This window comes from Silurus aristotelis (assembly GCF_946808225.1).
Source record: "Silurus aristotelis genome assembly, chromosome: 15".
In the NCBI taxonomy this organism is placed as follows: domain Eukaryota; kingdom Metazoa; phylum Chordata; class Actinopteri; order Siluriformes; family Siluridae; genus Silurus; species Silurus aristotelis.
The window spans coordinates 6,651,412-6,666,850 of record NC_139588.1 but is presented as its reverse complement, the minus strand read 5'-3'; the positions used below and the strand labels follow the sequence as shown (position 1 = coordinate 6,666,850).

General features: G+C 38.9%; 1 protein-coding gene across 1 annotated transcript in view; it reads left to right on the top strand.

Annotated features, from left to right (window-relative positions):
* Positions 1-15,439, top strand: part of scfd2 (sec1 family domain containing 2) — a 145,214-nt gene that overhangs the window by 115,718 nt on the left and 14,057 nt on the right. The window contains exon 6 of the mRNA XM_083563044.1: positions 10,243-10,388. Within this exon, the coding sequence (XP_083419170.1) occupies positions 10,243-10,388 (146 nt within the window). The remainder of the gene's footprint in view (positions 1-10,242; positions 10,389-15,439) is intronic.

The following is a 15,439-nucleotide window of genomic DNA, read 5'->3' as shown; positions in this document are numbered from 1 at the left end:
GCTCCTCGGCTCTCATTAGGAGTGTTCCAGAACTTCCTGCTGCACCTCATCCACCCGCATCCACTACTGGCACTGTGCTCATTTTCACCTCACACACACACACACACACACACACACACACACACACCATCCATTAATTGCTCTTACAGACTATTTACTTTCTGTTACCATGAAATGTCATTGGGCCAACCTACTTTTGTGTTTACACATACACTGCTTTACTTTCCCCTTCTTCTTTCCATCTCTCTGTCTACACCCCCCCCCCCCCTTTCTCTCTTTTAATGTTGATGTTTAATGACAGGAGTGGCTCAGCTGTGCTTTAGAGCAGTTTAGACACACCTACCTACACACACACACACACACACACACCAGTACCAAGCAGTCAGCTCAATTTTATGCTTATGCACTGACTCTCAAAACAAAAGGGTTGCGTGAGAGAAGAAGCTGGTAGTTTTGTGGTTTTGTGTGTATGTGTGTGTGTGTGTGTGTGTGTGTGTGTGTGTGTGTGTGTGTGTGTGTGTGTGGTGTATGGGCATTCCATGCAAACATCTTGTCCGTCTCAGACAGGCACTTGGCTCCAACTCCAGATTTGGTGCTGTGATCATCATTTCAGTCTGTACCACAACTTATAACTCACGCATATGCATACCACATTGCTAATGTGTGTTTTGGCAGCAAGTCAAATAGCAGTCTCACGCTACACACACACACACACACACACACACACTACTCTTTAGATGCTTGCCAAACTTTATTTTTTCTATAAATAACCAGACAGCAGCTGTGTTTCTTACACATGGCCACAGAAGGTGAAGTATCAGTGTATATATACTGAGTATGTATAATATATATATATATATATATATATATATATATATATATATATATATATATATATATATATATATATATATATATATATATATATATATATATATATATATATATACATCTATCTTCACACACACACACACACACATATATATACTGGATATACTGGATATATCTGTCTGTCTTTTTTTGTATGCATGTAAGGAGGTGGTAGCTTTGTGGTTAAGGTCGTAAATCCAAATCCCAGCCACACTAAGGTGCCACCTCTGGGCCCCTGAGCAAGGCCCTTAACCACATAGCAGCTCAGTTGTATGAATGAAATAAATGTAAGTCGCTTTGGATAAGGGTGTCTGCCAAATGCTGTAAATGTATATATGTACGTATCTATCTATCTATCTATCTATCTATCTATCTATCTATCTATCTATCTATCTATCTATCTATCTATCTATCTATCTATCTATCAGGAGAAAGTGAAAGCCTTTGGACACCTGACATTCACATTTATGTGCGGTTCTTCCCCAAACTGTTGCAACAAAATTGGAAGCATCTCCATAGTCAAATGATCACAAATCCTCACAGTTCCACCCCAAACTCTAGTGAAAAGCCTTCCCAGAAGAGTGGAGTTTACCCTACCCTCACCCTACCCTGATATGCGAATGCAAATGTAGTCGGAATCTAGACTAAAGTGTTTTTCACATATAAATATGGTGCACATATGATCCTGCAGCATATGCAGCTTTGTAATGCGACTTACTTTATTCTGGAATCATGAGACACTATGATAAATAATAATCACAATGAACCTTCAATAAAGCAGCTTCTAGATTTGTGCTAGCAAAAACTAACATTATGCCATAGCCAAACAGCCAAACAGGTTTAAAAAAAAATAAAAATAAAAAAATACACAACAATAATACCTTCCTTCATATCCAAATATAGGATCCATCCATCCAAGTTTAAACAAATCCCTATTTTTGGCTAAAGTGTGACAGAGCGAGAGAAAGGAAGACACGAAGCAGGACAGGGCATTCCATTGAAGATCAAAACACACGGTCTAGAAGCTAAATCGGAGGTTGGCTATACTTGGACTGAGAAATAGCAGATAATCCCTTTCGCTAATTCCTTCTCTCTTTCATGCCGACTCTCTCTTTCATCACACACTCTCTCTCACACACACTGTTGTAGTAATTGCAAGGGTGTAAAGATTTCCAAAGCAGTAAATAACTTCCCGAAACACAACGCTCATCCTTCTCTTACTACGCGAATTAGCTTTTTCCACAGAAGATCCCCCGAATCAAATATAGTTCTGGCACCCTCAGGTATTTTAAACAAATATTAAAGCCAAATTGAGATCAGAGAGGTTTCCGCATTCTGACATAAGCATGGAGCGGTTTTCCATACGTGGGAAATGTGGAGTTGTTTATATAACTGCAAAAAGAAGCACATGGACTCACACACACACACACACACACACACACACACACACACACACACACGAGCAGGCACACAGTAGGGTTTGAAATGGTCAACCTGCAGAGGAAAATGGTGTTAAGGGATGCTCTGTTTTCTTTTGTCAATAGTCGAGCCAGACAAAGCAGCGTAAATGCAATGCAGCTGTGAGGCACATGGACAAAAACATGGAGGGAAGTGAAGGGTTTGGGGGGTTCCAGTCCTCTCTATCTCTCTCTCTCTCTCTCTCTCTCTCTCTCTAACAAGTGAGATGTATTCAGCAGATCCTGTACACATGCATGTATGTAGCAGTGGTGGACAGTAACTAAGTAAATGTAATTCATTACTGTACTTAAGAAGGCTTTTTGCGAATCTGTACTTATACTTTTTAACTTGTTTTGATTGGCGCTTGGCAGTGGCAGATATAGGCATAGGCGACATGGGCAGCCGCCCAGGGTGACATTTTTTTAAAAGAAGTAGGCTGGGGAATGTATGTGTATGCAGCTCTATCGTTCTATCCCGATCAAGGCTAATGCATTTAATTGAAATAGGCTAAAAACTGTATATCACTTGCTGTGTTGCCTGCTGTGGTTTTACACATAGAACAACAATATTTCTTCAGCTGCATAACATTAGAATTAATAGTATGTAGTTTATCATAATGTGTGTAGCAACAAAACAATTACAGCCGAACTAGTCTAGTTGTATTGTAGTTAAAACAGCACTTATTGATTTGGTTACCTTTAACTGAGGTGATGCTGTAAATCTTTTCTATGATTGTACTGAAAAGGTCCTGAAATGAGTTCAGTAGGACATATATTATAAATATATACATGGTGTATGTATCTTATGGCTACAATATGCCAAGGAGTTGTTTGGTTCAATGATGTATTTAATTGTGCAATAAATGCATTTAGGGTGACATTTATACTATTATATATCATATATTTATATGAAAGGAAGCTCTCAGAAATGTGTCTAAATTTGTTGACTGCTCTGAGAACAGGTCTTTACTCATCCAAGTGACAGTAGCTGAAGCAGAGTCGAGCTTTCCAACGCTGAAATAAATCGGTTTTATTTTATCTGGGGTTTTTTTTGCACTACAAAGGCCCGTTTGTCTGAACCAAAGAAATAAAAGTGAACAATCTGTACCATATTGAATTGCATAGCATCATATTCAACGCATTGGGTTGAATCGAATCAAAATCGGTTCACACTGCATCATAATCTTATCGCTTCGGTAGCTGATTCATTTATATCTTTTATGCTTCGTATCATTGGATTTGCATTGAGATGCATCAGCCTCAGTTATGGAGCTGCACATGCCTATTCTATATAAATAGTCTGTATAAGAACAGTACTTACGTAGCAGTGACAAAGAAAGCCAGACCCTTGCTTAAAGTTATTCAAATTTAAGATACTATCTCAAATAGATGCCTTAATTACCCCCCAAAAAAGTATATCAGGGCATAAGCTTTCTGAATTGTTCTGAATAAGGAACACAAAAAGTAATTTGACTCCTATACAAATTTCACACAAAGTAATAATTTTTTTTTTTGTTTGTTTAGTTTTTTCTTTCTTCTTTCTTTCATCCTGATTGTGGATGTCACCATGAGGTAAAACTAGATTTATAACTGAGACTACTGATACATTTCCAACAAGCAAATGGTTTTTCAGAGCAAATATTGACCATATATTTCTTCAGTGCTTTTCAATTGTTGTTTTCAATTTGAAACCATTTACTGCCAGTGAGATTCTACACAAACAGCTAAGGATTCATGAGTTTGCGGTCAATGGTTAAACTCTGGAAATATGAGTATGCATTTGGATTATGATCAGCATGGATTGTTTGCTTCATTGGCTTGGGGCTGTAATAATAAACAGTTATTTAATTCAAGTGTGACTGAACACTTACCGTTATAAAACAGTCCTTTATTGATTGTGTAATGAATAAAGAGAAAATAATTTTTTTTGATGGATGCCATTTTTTTAAATACATGAATGGTGATCACTTTTGGCAAAGGTCAAAGCAATTCAGAAGAAGTAAGTCTTAATTTCAGTTTATTACTAGATGATCTGGTTTGGCATTAATTTAGCTTGTAATAAAGTAATAATAAATATCCATTCCATCAACTTCTGAAACTGGTTTTCACAGCGGTTATGTTTTTCTATTGTTTTGACATTGAAAAATGAAGCATGGAGCTGAGGTAGAGATGTCATAACTGAGATCTAGCCACATCATAAAACTTTGAAATGTCAAAAAGTGCACCACAATAACATTTAATTTTACTTTTAACACCACCTACAAGCACAGTCGTCATACCAGAAACTTTCATTAAGTCAGTGAAGTTTTCTCATTGTTTCATCTTTTGGTATTTCGTATTTAGGACGATTTAATTAAGGTGGATTCCCTGCAGGTCTGGTGGTTAGTATCTTCTAACTCTCGCACCCAAAATCAGGGACACAGAGTTCTGTATTTTTTATGATTACATTTCATGAACAATATTACACCATTCTTTAGTAATATAACCCAAACAAGACTGGGCAAGACAAAAAAGAAATGCCTCATTGCCTTGTCACTAATGACAAGCAATTCCTTTAGTGTTCATTGTGGATCCTAAATTCTGGTTTATTCATGATGTCTATGTCATTATATACACTATGTAGACAGACGTTTGTGGACAACTGACCATAAGATTAGTACAGTGGAACCCACTTATCTCGACCTCGGTTAACTCGACAACCCTATTAAGTCGACGTTTTTGAAGTGGAACCGCCAAATTCTCGCTTTGTCTAAGCATTTTTTATCGGTTATGTCGACTTTTTTATGTCGCCGAACCCTGATATCTCGAGCACAAGGGGGAAAATATTTGCCGTTTAACGTCAGTTATGTCGATCGGCGCCGTGCAGCCGCAGAAGAACTCGCGAAAGTGGCGGAAAAATCAAGCCAATACAATGTTGTACGTATTGTATACTGGTGAATCTCTGCTGTTAGTTAGTGCACATATGCCTTTTGTTGTTAAATGTTATGCGATAAACGGGAGGCGAAAGCGGGGGGGGGGGGGATCCGCGATGCGCTTTGGGAAGAAAAGAGCAGCCGATGAGAGAGTGCCGGTGGGAAGACACGTACCGGGATACGCATGAGCGATAACAACGACCGCCGTGAACCAACATATACCAACAATAAAGGACAGTGAGAGTGTGGAAGTTTAAATAGGAGCTGGTGATGATGATGATAAACGAGCACCATATGTGCGTGATTGAAGCCGGGAGCTTCAGAGAAAGCGGCCGAGAAAACACCTGACACGCTGAAGGGGGCCGAAGGGGGCGTGGCAGGTGGATTCCTGACAGTTAACAAAAATGTATGTACATTTTTATAGCATGCCTTTAAACAAACAAATCGCGGCAACGCTGTTGTGTAAAAAAACCTCCAAAAACACGTGCATGCACATTCTCATTTAATAACGCACATTATGTATATAAAGAAATTTCAAGCAGGTTAATATATTGCTGCCATATTGGTTTTCGTTTATCTCGATCATCGGTTACCTCGATGCTTTTTGGCAACCCCCTAGGACATCGACATAACCGGGTTCCACTGTATATGCTTTTTGAAATTTGCAATATTTTCCACTAGATTTTGTAGGGTGGTAGTAAAGTCAGCTACCGATGTAGGTGAAGTGAGGAGGCCTGGAGTACAGTCAGCATTCCAATTCATTTAAAAGGTGTTCAATAAGTTTTGAGGCAAGAATCTTTCAAGATCTTTCATTCCAACCTAAGTAAAGCATACCTTCATTGAGCTGGCTTTGTGTACAGGGGTATTGTAATGCTTGAACTGGTATGGGTCTCCTGGTACAGGTGAAGGGAAAATTTTTAATGCTACCACATCGAAAGAAATCCTATACAATTGTGAGCCTCCAACTTTGTGGGAACAGTTTGGGGAAGAACCACATATGGCTGGAAAAATCAAGTGTCCACTTCCGTCCCTGTAGTGTATAAATGTGGGCTGTCCAAACCCTGCTTTCACAAAGGTCTAGTGAGGGTGAAGGTTTTCATCCCAAACCAACAACATCCACATCTGATAGTCCATTAAAAATGCAAGTCTAAACAGGTGGAATTTGGTGTGGCTTGTTTGAAATGAAAACCTGCACCCACACTGGTCATTTGTGGAAGACCCCTGGTATAAATAATTTGGCATATAATATGGCATACATTGCATGTTCCCTGCATCATTTCACTTAAAACTGAGAGAGCTTAGGAATTAAATAAACTTGTATATCAGTGTACAGTTACAGTGGGTACGGAAAGTATTCAGACCCCCTTAAATTTTTCACTCTTTGTTATATTGCAGCCATTTGCAAAAATCATTTAAGTTCATTCTTCTTCCTCATGAATGTACACACAGCTCCCCATACTGACAGAAAAACACAGAATTGTTGACCTTTTTGCAGATATATTAAAAAAGAAAAACTGAAATATCACATGGTCCTAAGTATTCAGACCCTTTGCTGTGACACTCATATATTTAACTCAGGTGCTCTCCATTTCTTCTGATCATCCTTGAGATGGTTCTACACCTTCATTTGAGTCCAGAAATTTTTGATTATACTGATTGGACTTGATTAGGAAAGCCACACACCTGTCTATATAAGACCTTCCAGATCACAATGCATGTCAGAGCAAATGAGAATCATTAAGGTCAAAGGAACTGCCTGAAGAGCTCAGAGACAGAATTGTGGCAAGGCACAGATCTGGCCAAGGTTCCAAAAAAATTTCTGCTGCACTTAAGGTTCCTAAGAGCACAGTGGCCTCCATAATCCTCAAATGGAAGACGTTTGGGACGACCAGAACCATTCCTAGAGCTGGCCGACCAGCCAAACTGAGCTATCGGGGGAGAAGAGCCTTGGTGAGAGAGGTAAAGAAGAACCCAAAGATCACTGTGGCTGAGCTCCAGAGATGCAGTCGGGAGATGGGAGAAAGTTGTAGAAAGTCAACCATCACTGCAGCCCTTCACCAGTGGGGCTTTATAGCAGAGTGGCCCGACGGAAGCCTCTCCTCAGTGCAGGACACATGAAAACCCGCATGGAGTTCTCCAAGATGGTGAGAAATAAGATTCTCTGGTCTGATGAGACCAAGATAGAACTTTTTGGCCTTAATTCTAAGCGGTATGTGTGTGGATAAAACCAGGCACTGCTCATCACCTGTTCAGTACAGTCTCAACAATGAAGCATGGTGGTGGCAGCATCATGCTGTGGGGGTGTTTTTCAGCTGCAGGGACAGGACGACTGGTTGCAATCAAGGGAAAGATGAATGCGGCCAAGTACAGGGATATCCTGAACGAAAACCTTCTACACAGTGCTTTGGACCTCAGACTGGGCTGAAGGTTTACCTTCCAACAAGACAATGACCCTAAGCACACAGCTAAAATAACGATGGAGTGGCTTCACAACAACTCTGTGACTGTTCTTGAATGGCCCAGCCAGAGCAATGACTTAAACCTAATTGAGCATCTCTGAAGAGACCTAAAAATAGTTTTTCACCAACGTTTACCGTCCAACCTGACAGAACTGGAGAGGATCTGCAAGAAGGAATGGCAGAGGATCCTCAAATCCAGGTGTGAAAGACTTGTTGCATCTTTCCCAAAAAGACTCCTGGCTGTATTAGATCAAAAGGGGGCTTCTACTAAATACTGAGCAAAGGGTCTGAATACTTAGGACCATGTGATATTTTAGTTTTTCTTTTTTAATAAATCTGCAACAGTGTCAACAATTCTGTGTTTTTCTGTCAATATAGGGTGCTGTGTGTACATTCATGAGGAAAAGAAATGAACTTAAATGATTTTAGCAAATGGCTGCAAAATAAAAAATAGTGAAAAATTTAAGGGGGTCTGAATACTTTCCGTACCCACTGTATATACAGTTATATAAAATGTCTTTATGTGCTGTATCATTTAGTTTCGTTTCAGTTGAACTACTCAAACTTGTTACAGCCTGGCTTTGTCCCTGCAAACCATGAAGACATGGTGTTTTAAGGTTGGAGTAGAACAACTCATTTACTGCACTATCCAGAAACCGTTATCCAAAACGACTTACATTTATCTCATTCATACAACTGAGCAGCTATGTGGATAAGGACCTTGTTCAAGGGCCCTGGAGTAGCAGCTTGTTGTGGATGGGATTTGAACTCACAATGTTCAGATCCAAAGTCTAATGCCTTCATTCAATAACTACCACCTCTACACCCTTAGTGTCCTATACAGAGCTCGGATTTCAATCCCACTGAACACGCTGACTGAACTAAGCCAGGCCTTGTAGCTCTTGTAGCTAAATTATCAATACTCTCTAGTGACAGGCTCCAGAATATAGTAAAAATCCTTTGGAGGCATATTGGAGGTCATATTATGAGCACCTGTGGAATAAATCTTGTATAGGATGTTCAAGGACATATAGAGGCTATGGTTAGGTGTCCGCAACATTTGACCATATAGTGTGTATATGTATAGTGAAAGAAAACGTTTGAAAACTGTTTCATCGCAAACTATATCATGAGGAAGCACTTTAGCGAAAAATTTAATTGTATGAAAAAAAAGAGTACATGAATTCCAAAATGTTCTTCGTATTCGGTTTGGTTTGTAACTTTTTTTGCTTTGGCTACAGCGTGCACTCGAGCTTCACAGGTTTGTGCAAATCCTGATGATTCACGCTCAATCAAAACCATGGGTGAGTCGCCTAAACACGTTTTTCAGTGAAAGGGATCAATCTTAAGGAACATCTGACCTCTTTGCAAATGAGTCACAAATTTGAAAAATAAAAGTCATATTGAACCCTGAGTGATTTAGACCATTTTCATTTTCCTTTGTTTGTTGTTTAGTGCGGTCTCAGAGTTTTGGACCTCACCGTAGATATCCACATTTCTATCACCTTTATCTGACATATCAGTGTATGCTTTAAAAATACTTAAGTGGCAAGGCTTTAGTTTTAAAGGTTGAGAACTATAATGCAGCGAGTTTCAGGTTTTTTTTTTAACCCCAATGGTTCTGCAGTCCACATCCGGTGCCGTGACCCAGCTTAGGATCAAAACACATCTGAATGCTGGAATATCCGCCTTGTTTTGCCACTAGCACCCCATCTCGTTTATCTTTTTATCTTTTGCCTTACTCTCTCCTTGCCCTCTCTTAGCTCTTGTTTCCTAAAGCTGTGGGTTTAGTGAGCACACATTAGAGCACACATTAGATTTTGATGAAACCAGGAGACATTCCTTACTTCTACTACTACTTCTTTCTTTCAAAAGAGCTTTTGTGCTCTTGCCCCATGTTCTCTAGGAACATTCAGACCATTGCCTGATGTCACACATCACACAGTCTGACTCCTTTCTTCTATGTTTGATTTCACTTTTATATTATTTTACTTAAAGAGCAGTTTGGACAGCTTTCTTGCTTTTTATTTGCGGGAAATCTGTACAGCCTGGTGTGTATGGAAGTGTCGGGAGACTGGGGAGGCAAGGAATTTTAGCAGATTCGCATTTGTTTGCAGTACGCTTTCAAAAACTCGTAAAACTTAAAGAAATGCAGCTCAATAGTGGCCTTCACTAGAGCATGGCTTTGGTCTCTTTCAAGGGCAAGAATGCGCTTTGTGCATGAGTGTGTGGGACTCGGAGTGTGTGAGTGTGTTGCAAGCTCTTCAGCTATGAATCTCTGTCTATCTGGCTCATGGCAGTTTCTGCCTGAAAGCACCAGGAAACAGAGATAAGTATGCTGGAGGTAGTGAGACACAGGTGAGAATCATCACTCCTTTCCTTCCACCCACAGTTTATGGTTGACCGCGCCCCTGAAAGCATGTATGTTTTCTTTTGATTACGAATGTTTAGGTGTAGTCATGACATTACTCATTATCTAAATGTAAGGTTTACACAACAGTTTGACAAATCTGTGTGTGTGTGTGTGTGTGTGTGTGTGTTTAGGTGTTTCTAACCCTGAGGAACTGACGACAGATCGTGTCCACGCAGCACTGGAGCGCATGTTTGAGACTTTAAGAAGCCTGGGCCGAACCCGAGAGCACCTGAAGCGGCTGCGCTCAGTTTACAGCCCCGGCGATGGTGCGCACCAGGTCAGTGTTTCTTCAGTGCTTACACAGTGGCTATACAACAAAGAAAGCAATCACACAGCACCGATTTATTGTCCAGAATATTTATCTACAAAAACACACTTCTGCCATGAGTGGCCTGAAGCTATACGTCGGATATTGTGAATAAAACAAAATCAGTTTTTACCCTACTCCCAGCCACCATGTGGAATATTTTACACACAAAGTCTTTGTGTTTTATTCCTCTTATACAGGGCAATTTGCAAGTTTTTTGCATTGTAGCAGATCCAAAACACTTTATTTTTCTCTTATATAAGTAAATACGACAAAACAGGGTCGTTGGGAAGGTAATAATGAAAACAATGACTAGAATTACTTATTATTGCAGTACTGTAGAATGTACTGTACTATAGAACTGGCTTAAATGTCTTTAAAACAGCTTTGGTAAGACATTCCCTCTGTGTCCAAATTCTGTAATTTTTCAAAGATTTTATGTTTAACAGAAGAGTTTTAGAATTTCTGTGGAACATATATTCATTACTAGTAGTAGTAGTAGAAGTGGTGGTAGTGATAGTTTAGTTTTTGTATTAGTGATAGTTGTGATGTAGTTTTTGTAGCAGTGAAAGTAATAGTGGTAGTTGTAGTAAGAGTTATAGTTTTTGTATTTGTGACAGTAGTGATAGGTTTGTAGTGGTGAAAATATTTGTAGTGATAGCTATATTTTTGTAGTAGTGGTGGTAATGGTAGGAGTAGTTGTATCGGTAATGGTAGGAGTAGTTGTATCGTTAATGATAGGAGTAATTGTAGCGTAATGGTAGGAGTAGTTGTAGCGGTAATGGCAGGAGTGGTTTTTAGCGGTAATGGTAGGAGTAGTTGTAGGGGTAATGGTAGGAGTAGTTGTAGGGGTAATGGTAGGAGTAGTTGTAGGGGTAATGGTAGGAGTAGTTGTAGGGGTAATGGTAGGAGTAGTTGTAGGGATAATGGTAGGAGTAGTTGTAGGGATAATGGTAGGAGTAGTTGTAGGGGTAATGGTAGGAGTAGTTGTGGTGGTAATGGTAGGAGTAGTTGTAGGGGTAGTTGTAGGGGTAATGGTAGGAGTAGTTGTAGGGGTAATGGTAGGAGTAGTTGTGGTGGTAATGGTAGGAGTAGTTGTAGGGGTAATGGTAGGAGTAGTTGTAGGGGTAATGGTAGGAGTAGTTGTAGGGGTAATGGTAGGAGTAGCTGTGGTGGTAATGGTAGGAGTAGTTGTAGGGGTAATGGTAGGAGTAGTTGTGGCGGTAATGGTAGGAGTAGTTGTAGTTGTAGGGGTAATGGTAGGAGTAGTTGTAGGGGTAATGGTAGGAGTAGTTGTAGGGGTAATGGTAGGAGTAGTTGTAGGGGTGGTGGTAATGGTAGGAGTAGTTGTGGTGGTAATGGTAGGAGTAGTTGTGGTGGTAATGGTAGGAGTAGTTGTAGGGATTATGGTAGGAGTAGTTGTGGTGGTAATGGTAGGAGTAGTTGTGGTGGTAATGGTAGGAGTAGTTGTAGGGGTAATGGTAGGAGTAGTTGTAGCGGTAATGGTAGGAGTAGTTGTGGCGGTAATGGTAGGAGTAGTTGTAGGGGTAATGGTAGGAGTAGTTGTGGTGGTAATGGTAAGAGTAGTTGTAGCGGTAATGGTAGGAGTAGTTGTAGCGGTAATGGTAGGAGTAGTTGTAGGGGTAATGGTAGGAGTAGTTGTAGGGGTAATGGTAGGAGTAGTTGTAGGGGTAATGGTAGGAGTAGTTGTAGGGGTAATGGTAGGAGTAGTTGTAGCGGTAATGGTAGGAGTAGTTGTAGCGGTAATGGTAAGAGTAGTTGTAGCGGTAATGGTAGGAGTAGTTGTAGCGGTAATGGTAGGAGTAGTTGTAGGGGTAATGGTAGGAGTAGTTGTAGGGGTAATGGTAGGAGTAGTTGTAGCGGTAATGGTAGGAGTAGTTGTAGGGGTAATGGTAGGGGTAGTTGTGGTGGTAATGGTAAGAGTAGTTGTAGCGGTAATGGTAGGAGTAGTTGTGGTGATAATGGTAGGAGTAGTTGTAGGGGTAATGGTAGGAGTAGTTGTAGGGGTAATGGTAAGAGTAGTTGTAGTGGTAAAGGTAGGAGTAGTTGTGGTGGTAATGGTAGGAGTAGTTGTAGGGGTAATGGTAGGAGTAGTTGTGGTGGTAATGGTAAGAGTAGTTGTAGCGGTAATGGTAGGAGTAGTAGTGGTGGTAGTTCAGTAGTATAGCTGATATTATTTCTATTTTAAATTTATGCAAGAGTACCATAGACTTGTTCTTTAAGCAGAACAAATAACTAACTCTCAGCATTTCTAGAAGCAAGCAAAGTGATCTGCCAAAATAATCAGACAATTTAAAGCCAGTATTGATCCTTTATTAAATCATAGTTGTTTGATGATACTGTATGTTTGGTTTATTGTATTTATACGATATTAAAAAACCATATTCATGATGGAATGAATAGTAGTAAAGCATTTCTTTATTTCGTATTCGGTTAAGAATTCATAATAATAATAAAAAAGAATAATTCATAACCATATTTTTGTTGTGTGACGCAGCCTTTCGAAACACTTCAACTGTTTTTGGCTCACGCTTTAGTCACTTTCTGTCCCTGTCTCTCTCTTTCTCACTCACACATACACACACACACACACACACACACACACACACACACACACACACACACACAGACACAGAATCACAGTTACTCAGAGACATATTGGACCTTGGCAGACTCTGTGTCTGTGCGTCACTCAGAATTGATAAACGTATTGTGTGTTTGTGGAACTGTGCCTACCTAGCTTCTTGTTCCTGTGTATGAGTGTGTGAGAAACAAAGAGAAAGAGAAAGAAGGAGAGAGAGAGATGGAGAGATATGTGAGAAAGAGAGAAGAATCAGAAATCAAGCAAGAAAGTGAGAAAAGTAGCAGTTACCTAAACACTCTAGCACTGTACCTGTGAAACTAGTTACAAGGGTCTACTGATGAAATCAATGACAATGATAGAGAGAGAGAGAGAGAGAGAGAGAGAGAGAGAGAGAGAGAGAGAGAGAGAGAGAGAGACTTTGTTTATCTTTTTCAGAACACTTAAATGACAGCCAGCAGGAAGCAGTTTTCCGAGTGTCATTTTATGTTTTTGTTTTGTTTTATTATTTGTTGAATTTAATTTAATAAAATTTATTTAATTTTATTTTTATCTACAGCAATCTCTTAATATTTATTTTAGGAACAAAAAAACTAATTGGTTCCGGAAAAAATTAAAGTGATGTTAAGAAATGCAAATGTTATTAGTGACCCATACATATATTTTTTTTTCAAAATGTATGTGTGTGTGTGTGTGTGTGTGTGTGTGTGTGTGTGTGTGTGTGTGTGTGTATGTGTGTTTGCATGAGAGAGAGAGTGTCTGGCCTGCTGTGATGACATCACTGTCTGCTCCAATGTTTTTCTTTTCCTTTTCTATATCCAGAGGTCACAGGCCCATGGTGCTCCGAGGAAATCAACACTGCACGCATTTTTAAAGACCTGGCTTTAATCATGCCAAAGTTTGCAGTGCTGGCGCTCGAAATATTTTTTTGCTCTGACTGTTGGCAGGACGATATAGTACTTTAGGCTGGATTTTATATATATATATATATATATATATATAACACACACAAGCTCACAGACAAGTAGTTTCTTATGTATCCTCTATGGTTACTTAAAGAAAATCTATGTTTAAACAGAATTCCAGATAAAAACTAAAAACTTATTTACAGTTTTTTACAGCCATATGTGGTTCTTTCCTAAAGTTGGAGGCACAAAATAGTTTAGGATGTCTTTGGATGCTGTAGCATAAAATTTTCTTTTCAACTGAGCTAGGAGACCCAAACCTGTTCGAGCATAACAATACCCCTTTGCACAAAGCCAGCTTCATTAACATATGCTTTCCATGGGTTGGAGTAAAATATCTCTTGCTATAGAAAATTAAATTCTAGTGGATAATAATTCAAAATCTTCCTTAAAGAGTGGATTGTAAATAATTTACCATCCGCTTTATTTATGTGTTAATTGTAACTGCAAATGGGACTAAATGTGAAATAGGATGTTTAAAAAGCACAAACCAATCTTTTGTCCATATACTAATATTGTATTTTCTGAGTATTTTCATTTTAGGGAAACTTTTACTTCACTGCATTTTAATGTGTAATGTCTCAATTTTCGCTCCGCTACATTTCAGAAGAAAAAAAGCTCTTCATTGCTATCGTGAAGTGAATTCATAAAGAGCGTAAAATGAGAAACTGTTGCGAGACCACAGACACCTCTTACTCTGTGTCTGTAACTATAAAATAACTTATCAAAAAGGTAATATATGCAACAGAATGGAACACTGAACTGCATCCATTATTCACGTAGAGTACATACGTGCTTTTTCAGTCCTTTAATAAGAAACTTCTTTTGTACTTTTAAGCAAGTCATAGCAGGAGATTAGTACATTAATTTAAGGACAGGACTAATGCACTTTAAAAAAAAAATATTTTTAAAATATTTTAACTTTATTCTCGCACTGCTACGACTTTTGAATTCTCGTAAAATAGACTTTTTTCTCTACATATTACATCTTAATTCTCGTATTGCTACAATTTTAATCTCGTAATCTTTTTTTTATTTTTATACATTAATGTGGCTCTAAAATGCTTCGTAGATCCATTTTCTCGAAGTGGATTATTTTCAACTCAGCAGTGATATTGAGAAGATTAAACACTCCAGAGCTTTGCTGTAACTTACCTACACTTTCGTACACAAGTGTTCTTCAGATGAGTAATGACCCAAGCTTTCTAACATGGTTCTACTTGAAATATTTTATAAAAGGAAAAATAATGTGTTATAATGATATGTTATAACCAAAAACTAAAAAATGGTCTCCCGCTGGTCTATTTTCATACATTTTTCATCAATCAACAGAAACAATATACCGGATTGTGTTAGGAACAGATTGGGTTCAATCATGGACCTTTTTTAATAGGTAATACCTAATAAAATTGGAAAATTAGGCTGTTATTTTATGCTTCTTTTATGGAATTGGG